This window comes from Pleurodeles waltl, chromosome 6, assembly GCF_031143425.1.
Source record: "Pleurodeles waltl isolate 20211129_DDA chromosome 6, aPleWal1.hap1.20221129, whole genome shotgun sequence".
In the NCBI taxonomy this organism is placed as follows: domain Eukaryota; kingdom Metazoa; phylum Chordata; class Amphibia; order Caudata; family Salamandridae; genus Pleurodeles; species Pleurodeles waltl.
The window spans coordinates 576,759,322-576,785,780 of NC_090445.1; the positions used below are offsets into that span (position 1 = coordinate 576,759,322).

The 26,459-nt window shown below is 44.3% G+C and overlaps 1 protein-coding gene across 2 annotated transcripts in view; it reads left to right on the plus strand.

Moving 5' to 3' along the window:
- Positions 1-26,459, plus strand: part of SRPK1 (SRSF protein kinase 1) — a 516,348-nt gene that overhangs the window by 412,714 nt on the left and 77,175 nt on the right. For both annotated transcript variants that reach the window (XM_069238761.1, XM_069238760.1), the window contains exon 12: positions 12,484-12,584. In XM_069238761.1, the coding sequence (XP_069094862.1) occupies positions 12,484-12,584 (101 nt within the window). The remainder of the gene's footprint in view (positions 1-12,483; positions 12,585-26,459) is intronic.

The following is a 26,459-nucleotide window of genomic DNA, read 5'->3' on the forward strand; positions in this document are numbered from 1 at the left end:
TGAGAGTCCTGACCACTCTGCACCCGACACCCATAGCTTGTGTCCAGGTGGCCCAACTGACTACAGAGGATCTCCAGGCAATTCCTAGCAAGTGCCCACCCTGGGTTGACCTCTCCTGCCCCTCACAACGATGCCTGCAGTGTGAATCTAGAGGGACCCCCCCGACTGCGAAAGCTCAAGACGAAGCTATCTGACGCCTAAAGGCACACTGCACCCACAGCCCTCAGGCCTTGGGGAGCCCGACTACCGATGCAGCAGCGTTCAGCAGGCGGCCCTCCTACTTGTCCAGCCTGTGGTTTTCCCAAACCAACCCCCTGGACCCAACCTCTGCAGCATCTAAGTGATCCCCGGGGTTCCCTCATAAGAAAGCATTGGAAGCCCATGCTCTGTTTGCATCCTTCATGTGGCTGCCCCTGTGCTGCTGAGGGTGTGTGTTTGGTGCCTACTTGTGACACTCCTTCTCCAGGGGTTCCTCTAAACCCCCCAGGTCTGCCATCCGAAGACACAGGTACTCCCCTGCCAGCAGATCTGAAACAGAATGCCCCCAGTCTCCATAGGAGCCCATGTGTAATTTACCTCAGCGTTCACCTCTTCACCCGGCCGGCCCTATGTTGTTGGTGGTGGGTGTTTGGGGTTAACTTGATCCTGAACCTGTGGACTTCCTAACCCCTGGAGACTGGAACTGTAAGTCAAGTACTTACCTGTAAATCGTACTAACTTTTCTTCCCCCAGGAACGGTTTCTGAAAATTGCAGTGTCAACTTTTAAGACAGATTATTGCCATTTATTCTTAAACTGTACAACTTACTGATTTCAAACAAAGTCAAATTGATTCATATGTGAAATACGTATTTATTAATGTATTTACCTGCATCTTGAATCTTGTGGTTCTAGAAATTAAGAAAATATATTTTTGCTTCATAAAAAACATTGGTCTTGGAGATAAGTCATTCTGTGTGCTGCCTCTATTGTCTGTGTGTGTGTACAACAAATGCTTTGCACTATCCTCTGATATGCCTAACTGCTCGACCACACTACCTCGAAAGAGAGCATTAGTATTATCTACTTCCCCTCTGGGGAACCCCTGGACTCAGTGCACACTGTATCTTATTTTGATATAGCATATACAGAGCCAGCTTCTTACAATAGGTAAAAAACGTAAGACTGCAGCTTTCATCTATATCTGCCAATGGTCATACATACATTTTGAATTGAGTCTGACTAAAAGCCAAACCCTGAGGCACACCAGAAGATAAAGGAAGGTGGTTAGAACTGTAAGTTCTGGTAAAGACCTGAAAAGAACAGTCTTGTAAAAATGAGCAGCTCTGAATCAGGGCTGGTTTTGAATGCCCATTTCCTCCAATCTTGGAGAAGTAGCTTATGATATACCCTGTCAGACGTGGCACTGAGGCAAAGTAAGATCAAGGCTGCAACACCACTCTTGTCTAGTCAGAGTCTAAGCTCCTCAGTGACTCCAAGGAGAGCAAACTCTGTACTGTGACCGGCTATTAAACCAAATCGAGAGAGGTGGTGAATACTGATTCACATGTTTTACAAGCTTTTTTGCAAGTGTTGGTAGATTTGACATTGTCTTTTAATTAGACCAGTTAAGAAGTGCAAGTTTTTTTTTTTTTTTTTGGGCAAAGGCATCATCATTACATGTTTCCAAGCTTCATGAACTCTGCCTTCTGTGAGTGAGGAATTTAAAAGTTGGTTCATTGTTTCCAGAAACGGAGTGCATAGTTTACTAAAATATGAAGGTGGAAGAAGGTCCAGAATAGAGCCTGATTTCATGGCGTTAAGTAGGGTGGTGAACGTCACACAGTCAATGGACAGGAAGGTGCTCAAGGAATAGGATGGAGCAGGACCAGAAGTAATTTCTTCTCCTAATTGTAGGTGAGAGCGAGCAGTTGCAGTATAAGTAGTGTCTTTCTCTGTTTGTGACGGAGAGCAGAGTGGAAGAAGTCAGAGATAGAGACAACTAAATAGCAGCCACTCTCTTGTTTAAAAAAAATAAATAAAAAAAAATAAGCCCACCACTTAGTTGCACTGAGAGTCTTATGAATGGGTAAATGATAGGCTCTGGTAAACCACTTGAAAGCGTCTTTTTGGACAATTTTGTGCCAAAGTGATTTTCTCATAGTAGTAGAGGGCTCGCTGTAGCAGAACATCAGTTTTTCTTAAGGCCAGTCTATAATTCTTTGTCATCTTCTTAATAGTTTTTGCGTCAGATTCTTTCAAAGCGCTTAGTCCTTTTTACTTTTGCATAAAGCATCAACAAACCATGGACCTGGGTAAAGGATCTGCGGTGAGTGGTTTGTTTAAGGAGAAGTATGGACTTGAGAAGACTGGTTCCAATTATCAATAGTGGGGGAATCTGACCCACTAAATTACTCAATGTAGCTATATTTGCCTGCAGAGTAGAGTTGAGAGTGGAAATATGTTCAGACCAGTTCTTTGAATAGGAAGCTGGGTCGCAAGACTGTACTACAGAAATGGAGCAGTTGTAAATAGAAAAAGATATAGTAAAATGGTCTGACCATAATAGAGGCATCAGGCAATCTGCCAGTAGGACTGTCGGGTTGGAAAAGAGAGGATTAAGCGGATGTTCAGCTACATGGTTTGGGGTATTATTTATTAGACGAACATTTAGAGCTCTGAAGTCCCTCACTAAGGAGGCGGCCAATTAGCAGATTTGTTAGATAGGCACAGAGAGAACAAGATAGACTCAGTCAGGGGTAGGACGAATTTGCATTTTTTAATGGTATTCAGCTTCAACCATAATCACAATCCCACAACCTTTCCATTACGGACAATCCAGTCTAATCGTGGAATAATCTTTAGCTGGTGTAGCAATGATGTCCAGAGTAGAGGCATCATTAAGGCAGGTTTGAGTTAGAAACATCACATCACATCCGGACAGTTATCAATTAAGAAATTGAACATTTCTAATTGATGTTTTACTGAGAGGCAGTTGATGTTAAACAAGCGATAGGGAGTAATGTTTGCTTCTGACAAGATAGAAGCTTTAAATGCCATAAAATTATGGGTGAGAGCGAGGCATCAGCATCTTATTTCTTTCTATAATTGCACATTGAGTTCAAGTCTTAAAATCACAAGTTGGGCAGCTCAGAGTACCAGTGGTCAAGTTCATTGCAGAGAGACATAACTCTCCCGTTGCAGGGTTTAGTGCTTTAAGTTAGTCTGTATAGTAAATAATGATAGCCAGTGCAGAAAGTTCAGCGTTTCTTGCTCCTGGTCCTGTTCGGGCGCAGACTGGCTTGCCACTGATGCACTTGTGGCTCTACAGCAGCACGTCCGCTTTTAATTAGGCCGGGAGCAGGAGTCAGCTCGCAGCAACTAGAACGTTGTCTGCTCTCAGACGATGGCCCAAACAAAAAGGCCACTGTGCTTGCCTCGTATTATTGATGCAGGAAAGAAGTGAGCCTAAGTTTCAAGCAAATACACCTCCTCTTCCTCCCCCCAAATCTGTGGAACATCGGTAATACTTAGAAAAGCAACCCATAAAAAGACAAAAGAAAAAACAGTATAAAGCAAGAAATAAAAAGAGGGGTGTCTCCATGCACTCCCACCCCTCACTCCCCACCCCGCTGTTAAATCAAGCCTGTCTTTAAATCCAGATAAAAGAAATGGTACGCCAGTGTCTCATGACTCCATAAATAGCAAGATGTATATCCCAACGACAAGTAAATTATTTCCATTATTCAATTCCCAAATGAGGGGCCCCACCCCACAAAACCATAAGCAGCAAAATAACCCACACTCAAAGGTGCAGTTAATTCAATGTAAGGACAAAAAAGTCACACAAATCACAAACGTTATAGGCCAAAAAAAAAGCAGGATTCATTGAACATCAATCTCCAACAACTTGAGGTGGAAGTAAAATCAAGCCTTAGTCCTGTAACTGACATGATGGCATTTCATGAAGATGGTATAACTATAACACTGGATATGCTGAGCATCAAGGAGCTCAAACAGGGGCACGAACGGCTCTGCACCAGCCAAAAATAGAGGAAATTCTCAGACCACTCTCGGAAGAAGAATCCCCAAATAGATCAGCTGTGAGGCAATTTGTTGCAAATTCAGGATGGTCAGATAGAGACTTTCCATCACAGATATAGACGAAAGAACATAAAAGAACAATCAAAATGGTAGTACCTGGGGGGGTCTCTATAAGAAGCCCCAATTACGTCCTGTCTGGAGACCTCAAATAACTAATTTTGGAACCACAATATCAATCTAGGGGATTACATGACATCCTTAATAGAGGTAACATATTACAATTGTTACAACTATTCCGGTTCTAAAAGATATAAAATCTACTGACATTGTCTCAATAGAATTCCTACAGGTGGCTAAAAACAATGAAGGAAGATCATATGAATCAACCTTGGTAACATGGAGGATGTCTCAAGTGCTTGGAAGAGTTGTCAAAGAAGAAATCTCCTTCTTAAAATGGGGAATTAAATTCAGCATACCCAAACAAACTGGCTATCTTGATCCTCTAGAGCAGTGTTGTCCAACCTTATCGCCGCGGACCGGTAAATGTTTGATAATTTTTCCGTGGCCCGCTTGTCCCATTGTGTGACAAGCGGGCCACGGAAAAATTATCAAACATTTACCGCCCGCCACAGTGGGGCGGCCCGGTGCCGATTGATCCACGGACTGGCACCGGTCCGCGGCCCGGGGGTTGGGGAACACTGCTCTAGAGGACCAAATCAATATTCCAAATCTAATAAATTAAAAAGTAAAAAAAAAGAAAAAAAAACTTTTCAGTTCTCAGATCTGCAGTTGGAAAAAATGATGATCACTCCACAGGGTTCCAAGCATCTTGTACGCACCCCCTTGCTGTAGCTAGATCTGGGCTGGATGTTGGAAGCAATTCATTGCGAAAATCGTCAATGACTTTCGAACACCCGGGCCCCCATGGGGCGGTCAACTCCACTTGATAAACCCCTTCAAGTCTGCTCTTGGAACTCAAATAGGGTTAGATCAAATATCAAACAAAAAGACTTGACAAGCCTTTTAAAAAAAATCACATTCTTTCTGCAGGAAACTTGGGCTACACACCCATTTGCAATTGATGGATTTATGGGTTTTATTTCCCCAGAAAACAGGGAGAAAAGGTTTGGCCACCCAAAGGGGGGGTTAGCAATTTTTATTTCAGCAGGGTTAAATATATCTTGCTCACGATTATATGAGGCAAACAAAGATTTCCTGCTAGTTAAGCTAGACGGATGGATTAAAGACCACTTAAGCCCTTTCTTGTTAACAAATGCTTACATCCATCCGGATGCACGATCCAAGAAACACATATCCTCCAAACCGATTGACACAATACTAACTGCCTATCAGGATTTGGCAATCCCTGGAGCTTATAGCTGGGGATTTCAACTTGAAACTACTAAATCCCTTCGAAAGGGATGCCCAAACCATCATGCAAGATCACTTAGGGGCAGTACCCCAGCAGTCAATGGGGTTAATAGAGCGAGGGAAACCCAGTCCATTGACACTTTCCTTGGTTAAAGATCTCAAGGCCCTTGGGCTCAGCCTCCTAAACGGCAGGTTTCCATAAAGACACTCCGCCAGCAGCCGTCTGCTATGTCACCGGAACTCAAGCAAAATTGATTACACTGTAACCTCCTTATTTTTACTTACTCTAATGTATAAGTATTACATTGTAAAATCAGATGAGTGACCATGGTCAACAATGCCTTGAGATTGGATGTGGCGTTCCCATATTTAATTCTGCACTAACTGTACCAAGGGATGTTACCACAAAGAACTACAAAAAACTTAGATGGACTGAAAAATCAATGGAATCTATTGGAGAATAGTCAATTGCGACAATTGACCAGGGTTATAAAAGATACATCCAGGGATGCAATAAACACCTGGTTGACGTTCCTGGATAGATTTGCAGCTGGATCACAAAAGAATTATCAAAAGGAAGTAAAAACAAAAACAACAATGAATATTAAAGTTTCAGCCCACATGATTAAATTAAGAAGCAACCACAAACAGACTCCTAAGATTATATAAGGCACATCCAACAGACTTGTGTGTGAAGGCCGACCTAAAAAATTTAAATAATATTTATCAAAGCAAATATGGGATCATAAACAGGAAAATCATGTCTTTTGGGCAAAGGCCTTATTTTTAAGCAAAAATCTAATGTACAGGGATTTTGGAAAATGATAAATGACTTAAACAAAGCCCTAATGACCACGACCAGCTCCAATATCGCGGAATCTGTATGGACTGAATACTTAATCCACCATTATGGTGAAAAAAAAAAAAGGAACTATCGAAAACCTGGACAATATAACAAATGCGTCAAGCCCAAAAGGATCTATATTTAAGCTCCCCACTCACCAAACAAAATCTGGAATTGTGACACTTAAAACATCAGAAGTTGTAAATTTAATAAAGAACAGTGAAAATGGAGGTACTCCGGATCCAAATGGGACCCCAAACGCACTATTCAAAATGAACCCATCCTTTTGGGGAAAAAAAAACAACTGTATAGAACTAGGAAGCATTCCAAAATTGTGGAGGGGAGCTGTAATCCATCAGATATTTAAAAGTGGTAGTAAATGTTATCCTGACAACTATTGTTTGATTACTTTAATGGATGTAGAGGCCAAATATTACGCCAGGCTTTTACTGGAGGAACTTCTCATGTGTGCAACCGAGAATAGTACTATTCTCCCCCCCTCCCCCCCCCAACCAGACAGGCTTTGAAAAGGGCCCAGGAACCGCCACAAATATTCTAACTCTCTCCACTGTCCATTGACAGATGTAAACAAAAGAATCAACGGTTGTATCTGTGTTTTGTAGATTTCAAATCAGCTTTTGATGTGGTACAGCGACAGCTTCTATTGGAGAAACTAGCCTCCTGGGGAATACCGGGAAATCTGCTAAAAGCCATCCAGCTGTTATACACAGATACATGGGTTAGAGTTAAGATTGGTGACGGTTCCTTCCTTTCAAGGACAATTAAGACAAAACAAGGTCTGAAACAAGGCTTTATGCTTGCACCGTTTCTTTTTAATCTTTTTCTGTCAGATCTGACTGCGAAACTAACGTGAACGCTCACGCCCCTAAGGTAGGAGACGTGCCTAGCTCCAACTTGTTATACGCCCACAATGTAGTACTTCTGAGCCCTACCAAAGTAGGATTACGTCAGCTCATCGTCAAGTTACTGTAATACGCTGATCTAAATGGAATGTAAAATAATCATAAAAAACCCAAAGTGATGGAAATACTTAATAAAATCTCAAGATTAAAAAAATGGCACACCCAAAGGGTAGTTCTGGAACAAGTTAACCAATATAGATACCTGGGTGTACTGTTTGACGAATGGGGGGTCTTTTCTACCTCAGAAGCAGGAACCATATTGTAAGGGAAACTCTCTACTGCTTGCTTTTCGCACCTTGAAGAAGCAACTCAATGGCCATAGCTACCGTCCCTTGCTGCAAGTTATTGCAGCCAAACTAAATTCGACTTTAGGATACGGTAGGGAAGCACTGTGTGGAGAAGATGCAACCATCCTCAATGGAATCACTAGGAAAATATTGAGGTCTCTATTCGAGTTACCTGGGTATACCTCCCAAGCACAAATTAGGCTGGAGTTTGGTCATTTAAACGAGTGCCTAGCTAGGCAATCCAGCTATATCAAAATCTAGAAACACTTCGAGCTAACTAAAGAAAATCAGCTTTGCCAAGCACTTTGGAAGGAGATTTGTTCCAATCCTAAAGCCAAGCAAAGACGGTATTTAGATCAGGCATTAGAAGGCCTAGAGGCATGGGATCTATGGGACTCAAATCTCTTCTATAACACGTGGAAAAAAATCTTAAACCGAACAGTGAAGAAAAGATCGGTAATTGTGGATAAGAGCCTATTAGCTACCAGAACACACACTTGGATGATAATAAACAAATATAAACTTCTGAAATATCAGTCTTACATGGAGGCTGGGTAGTCAAAAGCTGAAAAATTATCTTTTCATCAGACATCGATTTGGCATTATTCCTGGTGATGCGTACTGACCCCCATGAGAACGCACCAAAACAATTCCTCAGTGTAGGATGTGCAGATGCGGACTGGAGGATATAACCCACCCACCTGATCTGCATCTGTAACAGCTTAAGAAATGAACGAGAACTCTTATTAAAGGCAGCATTTAACCAAAGGGGAATACGTCCTGTAGACAAGCAGTGATTGCTTGCTTTAATCCTTCAGACTTTGTCTTGAACGCAAAATTTACAAAGTTTTTACGATTGATATCTAAAAAACTACAACAAGTTTTAAACTAGTATAAATGTAACATGTACCTATAGACTTAGAGTCCTCAACTGATTCTAGGGAAATACTTTTTCGCTCCTCACTTCAGATAAAATTAATCGGACCTAAAAAAAAATATCTTTGTAGTCTTTAGGATCTTTTGTATAAAGATGTGGACACACGGAAAAAGATGTATTTAGGGAGTTACTGTTAGTGATAACATTTTAAAAAATTTACTCTTCCATGGAATATACACTAGGAAAGTCGTGGTTAGGCATGCAGGACTGCACGTCTACACCTGGAAAGTTTCTTAGATTAAAAATGGGAAGTCTTGATCTTTTTTTCTTTTTTTATGTGTAAGGGAGGGTATGTATTTATTTGTATTTTATCTTTTTTAAAAGTGTATGTATGATGCATTGGTTTTAATTAACTACGCATTTAAAATAAACTTGAAACTTGACGCAGATCAGTAGGACCCAAAAAACCAAATCATAAAAGATTTTTCTTTAAAAAAAATAATAATAATAAATACTCCTCCCAGCGAATTCAGTACTTCAGTAAAGTATATATGTTTGTGTGTATATATATATATATATATATACATATATGTATATATATCTGTCAACAATAACATACTCATGTTTCCCCACCTCCTTTCTTGGGTCTACGTGCAGCAGACCGATGTTGGTGCTTGGGTAGCATAAGCACTTAACATGCAGCCAATATTTCACCTCGAGGGCTGCACCGACCCAAACACCACCGCTCTACTCGACAACCTCGCCACCCTTGGCCTCAGACAGCTGGTCTCCGCACCCGCACACATTGCAGGACACACACTGGACCCCATCTTCACCTCAAGCAACCAGATCCCCATCACGTCCATCCCCACCCCAGGTTGGACTGAACACTGCTGCATACATTTCACAATCACTGCAGCCACACCCGCACCTCCATGCCCCCACCACCTTCTCCCCCCCAGAAGAAATGGAACGAAATCACCAACAAGCAACTCATCTCATCGCTCGCCAAATCCCTCCCCCCTCTGACGACGCCAACACAGCAGCGCGCAACCTCAACGCATCGATCACAGAATGCGCTGACACTCTAGCCTCTCTCCGGCTGACATCGGGCAAACGCATACCTAAGAAGGCCAGCTGGTTTACCACAGAACTCCAAGAATCAAAGCATACCCGCAAATGTTTAGAGAAAAAAGGGAGGGAGCCAATCAAGCAAAGACCTCGCCTCCTTCAGACCCGCAACTGCCCACCACCAATGAAAAGAACGGAAGGAAGGACGCACTCCGGGAGTGCATCAGCTCCTCTGCACACAACTCAAAGGAACTCTTCTCAGTCATCAACAAGTTCACAGATCCATCCCCCTTCACAGGACCTCTGCGACAAACTTGCCTCCTTTTTCCACCACAAGATCCAGGACATCTACGACAGCCTTCTGTCACCTGGCACCAGAACCTGCCACTGACCCTCCCCCCAAACCATCCACGACTGGTCCACGCTCATCACAGAGGAAGCAGTCATGAACAGTACCCACTCCGGAGCCCCCTCGGGCCCCTGCCCGCACCACATATACATCAGAGTCAGCACCTCCACCGCCCGAGCTTCGTAACACTATCAACTGCTCCATTAGCATGGCCACCTTCCCTGAGGCCTGGCGCTGAAATATGCCCTCTCAAGTAAATCTTCGGCCGACCTATCAGAACTAAAGAATTTCTGGCTCATCTCGGTGCTACCCTACCCCGCCAAATAACTAGAGAAAGCAATCAAATCACAACTACGAAATTTCATCGAGGCCAACAACTCTCTGGAGAGCTCGGTCCGGCTTTTGCAGCAATCACAGCACTCCTGGCAGCCACCGGCGACATCCAGTTAATCCTAGGCGTTGGCCACACCGCAGCACTCATACTCCTTGACCTCTCAGCAGCCGTCAACATGGTCTCCCGCAGCTCTCTGTGCACCAGACTCCATGACATAGGAATCTGCGGAAGAGCCCTGGAATGGATCCACTCCTTCCTCTCCGGGAGGAGGCAGAGGGTTGGACTCCCGCCCTACACCTCCAGACCCACAGGAGTCAACTGTGAAGTCCCCCAAACATCCTCACTGAGTCCCCTGCTGTTCAACATATATTTGGCCCCCCTTGTTGCCATTGTCAGAAGCCACAGTATGAACATCGTGTCATATGCCGAAAAAAACACAACTTATCATTTCCCTCACCGAAGACCTAGACACGGCCAAAAGGAACTTTCACGCAGTAATGGAAGCCGTAGCCACCTGGATGAGAGAAAGCTGCCTCAAGCTCAACTCCGACAACACTAAGCTCATCTTTGGAAATGCCACGTCAGCGCCTGGTGGCCCACATCCATCAGCGCCCCCCCTGGGCTGACCGAGCACACCTGCAACTTAGGAATCATCCTCAACTCCTCCCTATCCATGACCTACCAGGTAAACTCTGTCACCTCCTCCTGCTGGCACACTCTGAAAACTCCAGAAGCTCTTCAGATGAATCCCAGCAGACTGTCACAGGACAGACACCCACGCCTTAGTCACAAGCAAGCTCAACTACGGCAACGCCTTCTACGCCGGCACCTTAACTAGGAACATCATAACATTTTCAACTCATCCAGAACGCCACCGCCAGACTCATTCTGGACCTCCCTCGTCGAGAACACATCTCCCAACATCTGAGGACCCTCCTCTGGCTACCGGTCGAGAAGCGAACCACCTGCAAGCTTCTCACCCACACGTACAAGGCCATACACAACACAGGACCAGCCTACCTCAACCACCGCGTTTCCTTCCACACCCCCACCAGATCCCTCCGCTCCACCCAAATGCCCTTGGCGACCGTCCCTTGCATCCGCAAAACCACTGGCGGAGGACTATCTTTTACCTACACTGCAGCGAAGAGCTGGAACAACATCCCACTGTACCTCAGACAAAGCCCGTCACTCACCATCTTCAGGAAGAACCTCAAGATGTGGCTCTTTGGATGAGGGCCCCCCCCAAACCCCTCCTCCCGGCGCCTTGAGAAACTCACAGGTGCGTAGCCACACTTTATAAATACTGATTGATTAAATATTACATGTTCTCACTTTCTTTATGCTTTATACCCCGCTTACGTTGTGTGTCCCCTCTTTGCCACTCAACACCATTTGAAGTTTCCCTTTTAATACGGCTTACAATCTCCCAATGCATCCTCCCATCTACTCCTCTGCATAACAGATGCTACTGAAGTTCGGGAATCTGTATCTGATCAGTGGTTAGGCACCCCTGCTTGTGATCACAATGTAGTGGTGCATACTATTGCGGCTCCCAAATAAGAGGCAGATGCCACTTTCGATCCCACCCCCCCTCATTTGCGGTTCATAGAGGCATTTCCAGCTCATAAAAGTGATTTTTTTTTTTACATGGCAAAACACAAGTTTGGTTTTTCTCCCAAAATTTGAGTTTTTGTGATTCTTAGGCTTTGCAACTGCAGAAATGTCCAAGATGCTATCAATTTACAGGTGAAGCAAGATGGTAATTATCTTGCTTTAGTTTTCCACAGTAGCTCTATTTCTGTTGTTTTCCTTTGACACTGGCTTAATTCATCCATATAACCTTTTACTTCCGTTGCTTCCCACGGTGATGCAAAAGATTCGTATTTTGGATGCTCAAATGGAGCGATGTTAACAGAACTAGGGTACAAACCTGTTGGCACTTTGGCTTATGGAAAAAATACATACACTTACATTCATATTTACAGTTTGAGAGAGTCTGTACCACATTTTTTTTAAAAAGTTGACTGCAGGATCAAACTAGACCCTGCGCAAACGCCATTATGCCTGTTCCTTGAGAGTGGTGGACACTAACTATAAAGATATGCCTTTGTTTACGGCACCTCACACTAATCAAGAGGGGGAGGAGTAAACTGAACTGATGCTGTTCTGTAATTTGGGTAGAACTGTTTATAGCTGGAAAGAATAATACTGCTGCTTGTGCAGAGGTCTAGGTTTCTGCCCCTAAGTTGAAGGAAGGAGGAGGGCGAAGGGGTAGTTTGATGAGATCAAAGTGGGCCCCTGCTGTAAAAGATGTTTAAAGGTGGAAACTAGAAATGATGTGCATTGCTAGTTGTTTATATACTCTGGAGTTATGTAAATAATTGTTTTATTTTTTTCAATAGGAAAGTCTACTGCTGGAAATTTTCTTTTGAATCCACTGGAACCTCAGAATGCAGAAAAGCTCAAAGTAAAGATTGCCGATCTTGGAAATGCATGCTGGGTGGTAAGAACTTTCTTCAAGACAATGGAAATTCTGCAGTGAATTTGCTTGTTGTCCTTGTTTCTGTCCTCTGCGGTGTTGTATTACGATATTGCCTTGCAGATGTTAGCTTTAGTTAGGCCTTCATTCCTTTTCCCAAAATACCCTTCGTATATGAAGTTCTGGCCTGGCCTCTTCATCTATATAAGACTCATAACCACCTTCGAAAAACACCATTTGTTCCTATTGTGCATGCCTTATAGAAAGTTTTTGCTTTATCGAGATGACCGTTTTTGGATAGCTTTATGTGCTCATTTCTAGATTTTGCTGCTTTAAGTAACCTTAATCATTAAATTTCCATATATAATGTGGGTGTAATTGAAGTAAACAGTCACTGTTTGCTACACAATAGATAGTAAAATTACAATAAATTAGAGATGAAAGACTAATGAGACGGATGAATAGGAAGCAGCAACTCTTTCAAACTGCAAACACATTTGGCAAGGCAAACATTGCATTTTCCAGTGCTGGGAGTTCCATATCCTGTGTGTAGAACTTTAGGTTCATTTCCACCCATATTTGCCACTGCTGTGTATAGAGTTGCTGGCTACAATGTGCCAATTGGTTGGCCAAAAATATTCTTAACATAACAAGAATCTTCTACGAGTGCACTAGCCCAGATCTTTGCAGTCTCCATGAAAAGTACTTGGATCGAGGTCTGCCAATTACTATTTCTGATAGGCATTTCTAACCACAGATTCCTCACCTTAGAATATTCAACAGGCATCAGGCTGGGTCAGGAAAATCTGGAGCGGTACTTCTGCACACTGCTAGATGGCATCGATCAGCTCCATGCCTGCATCATTGACGTCAGAAGAGATGTTCAAGGTGCCTGTATAGGTGCCACCCTGGCACACTGATATCAGTCCCCTTTTATCGCAGCAACTGCGCAGATCCAGAGCTACCTCTGTCATTTTTGTGATAACTTTTTTATCCCTTTTGTTTTTGTGTTTTTTTAAGCTTACTACTTTGTGTGCAAGGGATATGTCCCCTAACAAACCAACAAGATTGAAACTGTGTGAAGCATGTCACAGAGATGTCTGTCTCTGAACCACACTCTTTTTGACTGGAGTCCCTGGGGTTGAGCCACGACTCGGAGACCTGTGCCTGACTGCAAGTCGATGCACCCTAAAGCTATTTGCGTGTGGGCACAGCAGGAGGCTGCTCCGTACCAATCTCAAGGAAGATTTTGGGCCCAGTCATCGAGCCAAACCCATGGACAATCGTCATCCTTCTCCAAGTCATCGAAATTGGGTCAGTCAAAGAAGCACAAGAAGTCGTTGACTAGCTCTTCAGCCTCTGCTAGTCTGCAAGTGCTTCCAGACACTGCTCATACTCTCCAGTGATAGAGCCAGCAGCAGGGTCAACTCACGCTTCCCTGAGCTCCCTGGAACTATCCCTTCCAAACTCAAGGAGTTCTATGATGCCATGTACTCCACCTTTTGACCCACCAGCAGAGCTCCTCTCCCAGGCTACCACCAAAGGGTTCACCCCTGACACCAGCTGGGTCCTCTGGATTTGCCTCCAGTTCCGGACTGATGCAGGCACCAACCGCGATGCCTGTCCCGGTTCCCTAAGTGCCATTTCGGGTGCCACAGATAGCACTTGAGGATGACCCTAATGTCCTCTCTGACTCCAAGACGACACTGCTTTGACATCAGTCACCGTCAACACCAGTGCTGCTCAGATCACGTCGACACCCCTGGACTTGTCACTCTTGGACAGCCCCACCTTCCCAGAGGTGACTGATGTTGAAAAGGGCTATACCCCCTCGAGGATGATCCCTACCAGAAGGAAAATTGGCATGAAGGAGATGGTTACTGCCAATGGCCTGGATTCTCCTTTGGGCGCTGCCACAGTGGAAGGAGTGTGTTTTGCCATGGCTCGACGCAGAGCAGCAAAGGTCCTTCTCTTACAGATGCCCTCCGTCGAGGTTAAGACCAATGTCTTGACAGAGGTACTTTAACCAGGGTCCAGCTCTTTGGAGCCCCTTCTTGCATTTAATGAGGCTCTCTCAGACGTCGGATGCTTGGGCTAAAATTTGCATGGAGGCTCCACTGCAGAGGATGAATGCGTGTCACTGCCCTGCCCCAGAGACCCAGCCTTCCTCATCTGACATACCTCTCCCGAGAGGCTGTTGGTACAAGCCTCGTCAGCCAATCTTAACCCAAGCAAGTTTGCCTCCAATCCCTGGATAGGTTATCAAAGAGGCTGGGTACCTTCGGGAAAATGATCTTCTCTTCCACTAGACTGACATTGCGTTCAGTAAGCACTCATGCCTTTTGGGCAGATATACCCTCACTGGGCAGCTGAGGCCCATCATTCCCAAAGAGAGCTGGGCCATCTTGATCTAGACACTGATAGATGCAAAGTTCACCATTCGCTGCAGACTGGACACCACTGACTCACTAGGCAGGGCCATGACCTCAGTGGTGGTACTCCACCACCATGTCTGGCTGAGGTCGACAGAGTTTTCAGGGATGTCCGTTCTTCTGATAGACATGCATTTTGACGGCTTATGCCTATTGGGCGATAAGTCAGACCCGGTACACTATATATTTAAGGAGAGGAGAGTCCACACCAGATCCGTCGGCTTCTCATTGGTTTTCAACAAGAGCAGCTTTCTTTTTGCCCCTTCTGTGGCTATGGCCAGGGCTTCCTTGTGTGTTCAAACATTATCACCTACCCCCAACTCCCCAGGCCAGCAGGCTTTTCAAGCCTTTCGTGGCCACGGATGTGGGTCCTACAGCCAGCATACTGCCCAAGTCCCAACCCCTCTGACTTCCACAGCTGCCAAACCTCTTTAAAGGGTCCTCAATGCAGCACACCCATCCCATCAGCAGCAGGATTGGTCTGCTCCTGCCCCAATGGCCATCGTACACTGAAGAGCTTACGTAGGATCACCTCTTTTTTGCTCCTTCAGGAAGTGCAGGTTCTGCTGCCAAAGAAACTATCGAGGGGATGCCCCCATCAGAACGTGATTATTATTTCCAATACTTTAGCGTCCAAGTGCAATGGCTGTGATATAAGGCAAGCCTTATATCTAAAGTGAAAGGTGCATGCACCATTGCACGCAAGCTGCATTGTCAGTCCTGCAGAGGGTGGCATAATACAAGCTGCAGTCCATGAGAGACCCCTGGTGCTCCTGTTAGATTCTGTACACTGTTGATCCTGTTAGATTCTGTACGCAGGTCATACATCATACAGTAATGGCTCCGCAGAAACAGTCACAAAGGAAACTGATGTCAGCAATCCACCGTGATGCCTTTCTAGGCACCACTCACGTTACTTGTAATGCGGATGGTGCTGACTTGGAGCCGATCAACACCACCTACTGGAAGGCAGAGGTACTGCTCAAGATTTTCTGGATCCAGTCTGATGCCTGGGGAATATTCTAAGTTGAGGAATCTGTTGTTAGCCTCTACTAGAAAAGGTGTTACCGAAAGAAAGTAACTTATTCTTTATGAATAAAAACTCTGGTGAGCTAAACATTTTGTTAAGTAACTTGTATTTCTCCACCATGAGAGTGTCATAGCTTTGTGCATGTTTGAGATATAATAATGTAATTTTAAATATTAAATTCTCCTTTGGTAGCTAATGTGTTTTGCATATTTATATGCCAGTGACATGACCAGTCATTGTTTGATGGTCTGAAGCGAATAGGTCCATAGAAAGCCCAACTTTAGGCACAAGTAGAGGTAGTTTAGATACTTCTGGGCCTATATCTGTTTGAGATGGTGTAGCATTATCCTTTGTGGTAGGAATGAGAGAGAGAGATCCTCTGCTACAGCTGCCAGAGCTTGAGAAAGATTCTGTAACCCTTCTTGATCTGGAGATGACATTGAGGCCTGAACCCATAATGTTTAAGATATTCACTGCTAAACTCTGATCAACTTCAGGGACATCAGTGGGCATAAAGCTAAATGTTCATTTGCATGTGCAGCTGCATATACACATGGTTTGCCTAAGTCCGCCATCTAGTGCTGGGCTCGGAGTGTTACAAGTTGTTTTTCTTTGAAGAAGGTTTTTGAGTCACAAGATCGAGTGACTCCTCCTCTCGGTGATAGTGTGCATGGGCATCGAGTCCTTTATTAGATTTTCTTTCCACCGTCTGATTCAGACGTATTTCCTCTCATTCCGGTAGACCTCTGTTATGTACTATCTGAACTTTTCTCTGCTTTTCTATAAAAAGTCTGTATAGTTCTCGATCACATTTTCTAAATTGACATTCGATCCGATTTTAATCGTAGGGGTCGATTAAACACCCTTTTCGGGTGACCTCATCCATTTTTGGGCCTACTTCGACACGTGGTAGTCTAACAATGTCAGGCTGATGGAACTGACTCCGTTTTGCTTTTGCCCTCTGTGTCACTCCAAGTTTTCATACAGAGATCAGCACTTGGTGTGCAATCGCTGTCTTTCTCCAGATCACAGAGAAGATAGCTGTGAAGCTTGTCGATCCATTAGTTGAAGAAGACTCTTAGTTATCGAAAAGTACGTGGGTTGGAGATGGCGTCCAAGTTGTCGGGACAAACGCCCGACATCTTCGGCCAAGAACACGCACAAGAAGAATTGGCTCCTCACACAACAGTTTTCATTGCAGACTCCGATTCGGATTGTGATGTCGATGTCGACAGCCAATCGATCCCACTGGAGCAGTACGTGTGTACATCAGCCCCTTCCCACCAAACAAATCCAGCCAAAAAGACTTCAGCACTGGTCTTGGGTCCCCAGCTGCTGGCCAGCCATGGTCGGACCTGAAAAATCCAATCGGATGACCAACCCTCGGGTTTGGCACCGAAACATAAGACCACAGTGCATTCGGCACTGACCAAACAGCTTGCTATACCTGTTTCGGGATCCAGCAGAAAATCGGAGACTTCTACCTCGGGCTGAAATTTTCGGTCTGACTTAAACATTCGGTTTTCAGAATTTTGGAGCTGAAACCTGTGGGGTGGAAAATATGCTCCAGTTACTGATGAGTCTTTTGAAATAAGGACCATTTGTGAAGTAATGGACGCTAAACAGCGAGACATCCATATATAGGAGGACACAGGAAGAATCATAGCTTCTCCAGCAATCAAAATACAATTGACTTTCCAAGGAACTTTAGAAAACTGGGCCTCCACCTGCTGAAATATTTAAACAAATGGAGAAACCAAAGGCACCACAACAGACTTCACCACCACATTCTCCTTTACTCCCTGCTTCTTAACTACCAGATACTCCACCACCACCACCTTCACCTACACATTTTTCTCCACAATCCCCTATCTTAACACATGGGGATAATTTATGTGACAATCAACAGGATTTAGAACCTATGGGACTTATATGATTCAGATCCCATCCCTTCTAATGATCCTGATTTATACCCTGCAAGGCCCTCTCCACCTGAAGATACCACTGCTTACAATCAGGTTCTAACTAGGGCAGCTGCGTATCATAAGGTACAGTTACCTCAAGGAAAGAGTGAACTTGCACACACCCACTCTCCACCTCCGCTCCGCCGACCTTGCACTTGCCCCAGTCCCCCGCATCCAACGCGCCTCCACCGTAGGCAGATCCTTCTCCTACCTCGCCCCCAAAACCTGAAACTCCCTCCCCACCAACCTCCGCAAGACTCAGGCCCTCCTGTCTTTCAGAAAACAACTGAAGACATGGCTTTTCGAACAGTAACCGGCAGCCCCCCTGCCAAATCTCCCCTCCACCCTCATACCTTTTTCTCTCCTCCCCCCCTCCCCCAGCGACTTGAGACCCTTACGGGTGATTAGCACGCTCTGTAAATTTTTTGATTGATTGATCGCACTGACAATGATTTTTTATTTGATACACTAACATCCACTCATAAGGAGTATCAGTGTCTTCCTGTGTTCCCAGGCATGCCTAAACACGCAGAGTTCATTTTCGAGGAACAAGTAAAATCTAGTATTATTACACCAAGGGTGGATGCAACATATAAACCTGCACCCTCTGATATGGTTTTTATTAGAGCTCAATTGCCACCTGACTTTATAATAGTCAGTGCAGCAAGGAAAAGAGCAAATAGCCAATCTACAGGGGATGCTCCTCCTCCAGACAAGGAAAGTCATAAATTTGACGCAGATGGAAGAGAGTAGCAACTCAAGCTTCTAACCAATTGAGGAATGCAAACACTCAAGCGCTATTGGCAAGATATGATAGAGCTCATTGGGACAAATTGGAAGATTTGCTACAGTACCTTCTACCAGAACAGGGCACCACAGATAGTAGCAGAGTGGCAGGCCATTTCTAATAATCAAATTACATCTGCAATAGATGCAGCAGATACAGCAGCAAGGGATATCTACACTAGTCTCATCATTAGAAGGCACGCATGGCTAAGAACTTCAGAGTTTAAACCAAAAATACAACAGGCAGTGTTAAATATGCCTTTTGTTAAGCAACACCTGTTTTGGCCAGAGGGTGATACCACAATAGAAAAGCTGGTAAAAGATTCTGCTACAGCTAAAGCTATGGGTGCCCTTTACTCTACACCTACTTGGGGAATTTTTCGTAGGCCACAGTTTAGAAGTGGCTTCAAACCATCAACCTCAGAAACATCCACATCCCAACAGAAACAAAAGCCACATGTTTACAACAGAGGCTCCGTCAGAGGTTCTTAAAAAGGAAATAATTATAGAGGGAAAGTTAAATCAACGCCCCCCAAGAGGTTCCTCCACCTCAGCCAATGACTTTTACAGATCCCCACTCAGCATACATCTCCTGTGGGAGGAAGACTGGAAAATGTTTACCCACAATGGCACAACATTACTACAGATCAATGGGTTCTATCAATTATCTAACAGGGTTATTGCCTAGAACTTATTGCTACTCCACCAGACATTCCCCCTCACTCGCACAAACTTACTCTGGAACATCTCGATTTACTAAAACAGGAGGTACAATCACTTCTACTCAAAGGTGCTATAGAGATGGTACCTATATCCCAACGAGGGTCGGGAGTGTTTTCACTATACTTCCTCATACCAAAGAAAGATAGTACTCTTAGATCAATCTTAGATCTCAGATCCCTCAATCAGTACGTTCTGTCAGAACACTTTCACATGGTCACTCTACAGGACATCATTCCCCTGTTAAAAAAACAAGATTACATGACAACATTAGATTTAATAGATGCTTATTTCAACATTCCCATACATCTAGCACATAGGAAATGTCTAAGGTTTGTTATAGCAGGGAAGTACTACCAATTCAAAGTACTACCATTTTGGACTAACAACAGCACCAAGGGTGTTCACCAAATGCCTGGCAGTAGTTGCAGCATTCCTCAGAAGACAACACATACATGTATTTCTGTATCCGGACGACTGCTCATAAAAGCCAGTTCAATCCAAACCTGTCAACAACACACAGTGTACAGTGGACACTCTACACAACCTAGCATTGTCAATCAATTATAACAAATCTCACCTGCAGCCAACACAAATACAACCATATTTAGGAGCAATTCTGAACACTCAATCAGCATTAGCATAACCAAACTCAGTGAGAATTTAAGCTTTTCACAACCTCATATCTTAACTGCAATACAACAACACTTACACAGTGAAGTTAATCATTAAACTATTGGGAACGATGGCATCATGGATTGCAATAGTACCCAATGCACGTCTAAACATGAGACCACAACTGCAGTGTCTCTCGCAACAGTGGTCTCAGGATCACATTCAGGATCTAGCGTTGTTGGACCGTCAGACTCAATCTCTGCAATGATGGAATCACACCAACTTAGTAAAGGTGCGGTCCTTTCAGGACTCTGTGCCACAGACCATAATCACAACAGATGCATCAGTGATAGGTCGGGGAGCCCATTACAACAACCTTACCATACAAGGGGAATGGAACTCAATTCAACAAACTTATCACATAAACCATTTGGAATTATTAGCATTGTTCCTAGCACTCAAAGATTTTCAAACCCAAATCACACACTAGACTGTGTTGATAAGGACAGACAATATGACCACAATGTATTATCTCAATTGTCCCTTTTGACACAGACAATTTGGAGTTGTGCAATGCACAATCACATTCAATTATTAGCAGAGTATATTTCAGGAATACACAATCAACTGGCGGACCTCTTAAGCAGGACACAGCTACAAGTACACAGATGTCGGATTTACCCACAAGTGATTCATTAATACTTCCAAATGCGGAGAACCCCAGAAATAGACTTGTTCACCACAAGTGAAAAAGCAAAGTGCCCAAACTTTGCATCCAGGCACCCACATCCTCAATCCAAGGCCAATGCTGTATGGATCAATTGGTCTGGGATATTTGCTTATGATTGTCTGCCGCTCCCACTAATTCCATTTGTGGTCAACAAGATCCGTCACACCTCCCTCACTATTATACTCGTAGCTCGCACTTGGGCATGTCAACATTGGTACACAACACTGTTGGATCTGTCTATAGTACCACATCACAAACTACCAAACAGACCAGAACTATTGACCCAAAACAAAGGTCAAATCAGGCATCCCAATCCCAGTATGCTCAACCTGGCGATGCGGCTCCTGAGGTTATAGAATTTGGTTATCTACAGCTTCCATCTGAATGTATGGCTATTCTAAAGGAAGCACGCAAGCCTACAACTAGACAGTGTTATGCAGCTTAATGGAAACACTTTGTATCTTACTGTCAACCCAAAAACATTAATCCACTTATAGCATCAGTACAGAAAATTGTCTGTTGTTGTTTACTTCATTTACAAAAAGCAAATCTTGCATATTCCTCTATTAAAATTCATTTAACAGAAATAGCTGCTTACCTCCAAAACATACAGCACACTTCTCTGTTTAGGATTCCTGTTAAAGCTTTCATGGATTGCCTTAAAAGAATTGTTCAACCCAGAGCTCCACCAGCTCCCACCTGGAATCTTAACATTGTGCTCACAAGACTTATGGGCCCACCATTTGAACCCATGCATTCTTGCCCTCCCCAGTTTTTGTCATGGAAGGTTGCTTTCTTAGTAGTAATTACTTCCTTAAGAAGAGTTAGTGAAATTGAAGCATTCACTTTAGAAGAACCTTTCTTCCAAATTCACAAAAATAAAATAGTCCTTAGGACAAACCCAAAATTCCTACCAAAAGTAGTCTCACCGCATCATATCAGTCAGTGGAATTGCCAGTCTTTTTTTGCACAGCCAGATTCACTTGCTGAAAGAGCTCTTCATACCCTTGATGTTAAAAGGGCTCTTGTGTATTATTTAGATAGAACAAAAACGTTCAGAAAATCTAAACAACTCTTTGTGGCTTTTCAACAACCTCACAGGGGTAATCCTATTTCAAAATTAGCATTAGCCAGATGGATAGTAAAGTGTATTCAAACTGGATATCTTAAAGCTAAACGCAGTTACTAGTAACTCCCAAAGCACATTCTACTAGAAAGAAAGGAGCTTCAATGGCATTCCTAGGAAATATACCAATGGCAGATATGTCAAGCAGCCACATGGTCTACACCACACACATTTACTAAGCACTACTGTGTGGATATCTTATCTCGCCAACAAGCAAATGTTGGACAGGCAGTGCTTAAACCACCATTTCAAACTACTTCAACTCCTAGAGGCTAGCCACCGCTTATTTTAGGTGGGAACTGCTTTACAGTCTATGCAAAGCATGTGTATCTGCAGCCACACGTGCCATCGATCAGCAAATGTTACTTACTCAGCAGACGTGTTCGTGGCATGTAGTGCTGCAGATTCATTTGCGCCCTCCCTCCTCCCCAGAAGCCTGTAGTCATTGTAGTAGTTTACTTGTAAATATGTACACACATCTTTTCTCACTATGTGTGTGTGTGTGTGTGTGTGTGTGTGTGTGTATATAGATAGATAGATATCGATATAGATATATAGAGATATATACATTTCTACTCTTTACTTCACCCTCCTGCAGGAAAACAATCTACCAAAGGACTTAGTGCCCATGCGCTCTATCACCGAGAGGAGTTGCTCGATCTTGTGACTCGAAAACCTTCTTCGAAGATAAACAACTTGTAACACTCTGAGCCCAACATTAGATGGCAGACTTATGCAAAGCATGTGAATCTGCAGCACTACATGCCGTGAACAGATGTCTACTGAGTAAGTAACATTTTCTTTCCTGTATGAGTAGGCCGCAAGGCTTCTGAAATCTTTGAGGCCTAGTGCAGCCACATAGATCCCAGATAGGGGATTTTGACTCAGATGTTGGTCTATAGGTCCAGAGTTGTGGAGATATGGACCCACCAAGGGAGTCATCGGAGGATTCATGCTTGCCTGCGCTGGTATAAATGGCATGTTCAGAAGGGACTTTCTAACCCCAGGTTAGCCATGAAGTGAACAACTTATCTTCCTCAGTCTCCTCGAAAGAATATCTAAATCAATTTTAGACTGACGTGTGAGCTATGACAGATGATATAGACTTAATGCTCACTTTACAAAAAAAAAAATCCATTCCTATATAAAGACACATGTCAAGTTCTGCCAGCGTACTGACTGAGAAAGCAGAGGGACAAGCCAGCGTCCTAAAATGTTTAGTGATGTTTAAAAATACCTTAGCCAGAAGTAGTGTTTGTGTTCAGGAATCTGATTTCTGGGAGGTATGTATACTAACTGCCCTACTCTGTAGGACATGACTGTACAGGGCAGCTTCTGGATTTCTATAGTGATTTCTTAGAAGCACAATTTCTCTCTTCATGTTTCTATTTTAAAATACATTTTGTTTTTCAGCCAAATGTACTTTGTCATAGCTGATTTTGGTTGAAGTGGCTGCATGAAAAAAAAAAAGCTTTGGCAAAGCCATGAGGCCTGGCTTGTATTAGGTTTTTGTGTTTGTTGGCGTCATGGCTGTTTGAATACAGTAACAGAACCACAAGTTGTAGTTGGTGCAAAAGTAGAAGCATGTTTGATTTACGAGAAGATTAGCAGTAAGCATAGTATAAGAGTAAGCATAAGTCAGAGTAAAAGTTGAATCTTGTAGAGACTTCTAGCTGCAGTTACTTTACCGTTGAATTTCTTCCAGATGTCCGCTCGATCCAGAGAAGTTTTTGAGCAGTACCCCTGCACGCTGCTAGGTGGCGTCTATCTGCTCCACATCCGTTGTCGGTGGCGTCCGTGCTGGAAATGACATTGCGGTTCTTATATAGACAGACAGATGTCAGTTCTTTTTGTTCCCCGCTAGATAGTGCCGTTCCGAACAGAGCTACTCCTCAGTCCCTTTTTGAATTCCCTTTTTTCAACTGTTTGTCAAAGATTTTTCAAGTTTTCTACTCCTGCTGCGTCGAGGATGTCATTGAGTAATCAGTCGATGTCGGTGACCGATCAGCACCTTGTGTGTCTTTGGTGCCTGGAGCGCAACCACAATCTGAAGTTGTGCTCAGAGTGTCGGGCCACGCACCCGAATGCTTTGAGGGAGCGATCCATGAAGCTGATGGTAGCTGAAGCTGATGGTGGCTCGACCGTGGACTGTGCAAGTCAAGGTCCTGGTCTAAGTGGTTGCAGACTCCTCCATCGTTGTCGTCCCACTCCAAGTCCTAAGGACGATCTGGTAAGTCGAGGCACAAGAAGAAGAGCAAGAAGTCAAAGCGTTCTTTGACTTCTCATCTGTCCCCTGACGAGATGAGAGAGTGATGGCGCTCTAGGCCTTGTTCTGAGGAACCTGCGCCTGAGCCAACTCTGCGCCTTCCAAAGTTTGCAGGAGCTGGAGAAACCCCTGCCCAGCTTCAAGAGTTACAAGATCATGTGCCTCATTTCTGGGCCCCGCAGAGTCAGAAGGGGCCCCCTCAGATTCGGCACAAGGCTTTGGCCTCATCACCCAGGGTGGTTCTCTATGGATCTGAAACTGGCATTGGTCATACCACCCTGACCTTCACAGACGCCAGAACTTACACTCCCGGCGCTGCCCACGGGCAGGTCCATCACCATTCTCATTGTCGACTCCGAGACACAGCCCGATGGGCATCGTACAACGCCGACTCAGACATCAGCAGGCACCTTGCCTCCTGTGTCAGATCCTGAGCCCCTTTTTTATGGGCTAGGTTACGATGAGGAATAGGAGGATGTCGCTGGATCTTTTAGAATACTACTCCCAAGACACAATGAACTGGTGTAGAGTCTTTGGTGAAGTCAGCGGATTGGATACTTGTCCATATACTGCCATGCTTTCTCCTCCTGTGGCTAGGGAGGAGGGGCTTCCTACTCAATGGTGGTGAGAAGAGCAGCTGAGGTCTTGGACCTTGAGTTGCCTTCGGTGGCAGTCAGGACTAACCTCCTGACAGGTGTTTTAGCCGGGGGTTCCTCATCTGAACCCATGCTCCCCTTTAATGAAGCCCTAATGGATAGCCTACTGGCTACGTGGTCTAAACCCAGAACAGTGGCTCCTGTGAACAGGACAATTGCCTGCCGACATCGGCCCGATCTGGGGGACCCAAGCTTTGACACGGCACCCCACCTCTGAGAGCTTGGTCATCCAGGCCTCCACTTCCCAGGGTGGGTTCACTTTCACACCCCTGGATAGGGAATCCAAAATGTTGGATATACTTAGAAAATATGTTTTCTTCTTCCAGCCTAGCATTGCACTCTGTGAACAACGCATACCTTTTCGGCTATTATTCCCACATGCTGCGGGATATGGTTGTGCAAGTGCTGCCACAGGTCCTGGAGGAGATCCGGCCTGTACTCTCTCAATCTGTTGCTGATGGGAGAGACGCAGCAAATTTCACTATCCATTGTGGACTTGACACAACAGACCCACTGGGCAGAGCAGTTTCATCAACAGTGGCCCTGAGGCACCACACCTAGTTCAGGACGTGTGGCTTTTCAGGGGATTGTAGGAACCTGGCATGGCCCTTTCTCCAAACATTTTAGGGGGTCCAGTTACTTAGAGTACATAGGAGCACCCACACTTCTCTAGGTAGAATGTCTTCAGTGGAAAACACAACTCATGGTTGCACTTTTCAGGAGTTGAGGGAAATGTTCGCTTCCAGGAAGCTGAAGGCATGGAGAACTCCCAACAAGTCTACTTCTGGGATTACTACTCCATACTAACCAGAAAAACTCATGTTGCCAGGGGTAGGAGGAAGTCGATACTGACCATCCAATCTTAGACCGGGTAGACTGAGACTACACTGATGAGGGTCAGGAAGAATCTGGGAAACACCCACAGGCATGTTTAGGAGCACTGCAGGTAGTTTAAAGGTGTGGGGGGGGGGTCACTCAAGCAGGCTCACTTTTACTCTCAGAGGTTTGGTACTGAGGGTCTCTAGGAGGAGAGATAGGTCCTCCTCACCTGTCAACACCCATGTCTTATCAGTATCTGATAGGATGCGCCACTCTAGCCCCAATTCAGGAGGAAGTCCCTAGATAGGGAAATCCTGTAGGAAGCTGGCCTGGTTTGTAGTGGGTACCAAAGGTACTTGCACCTTATACCAGTTCCAGTTATCCCTTGTTAGTGAAATGTAGTCAATGTCTTGAAGCCAGGCTGTCTAGGGATAGCTGTAGCTGAGCAGCCAAGGCTTATCCAGGAGACATGCACAGCTTTTGCAATACCACCGTAGTCACACAATATTCACACATGTGAAAGGAAATATTCAGTGTTACAAAAATAAAGGTACTTTATTTTTAGTGACACAATGCCAAAAATACCTTAGAGACTATACTTCCTTTGGAGGTAAGTAATGTATACTAGAATGCAGAAATAGCTGTTAGAAAAGAGTGCAAATAGTGAACATCACAATAGGTTGCAATGGGCTTAGGAGGAACACAAACCATATACTAAAATAGTGGAATGCAAAAGTCGGTTTCCACCTAGGCAA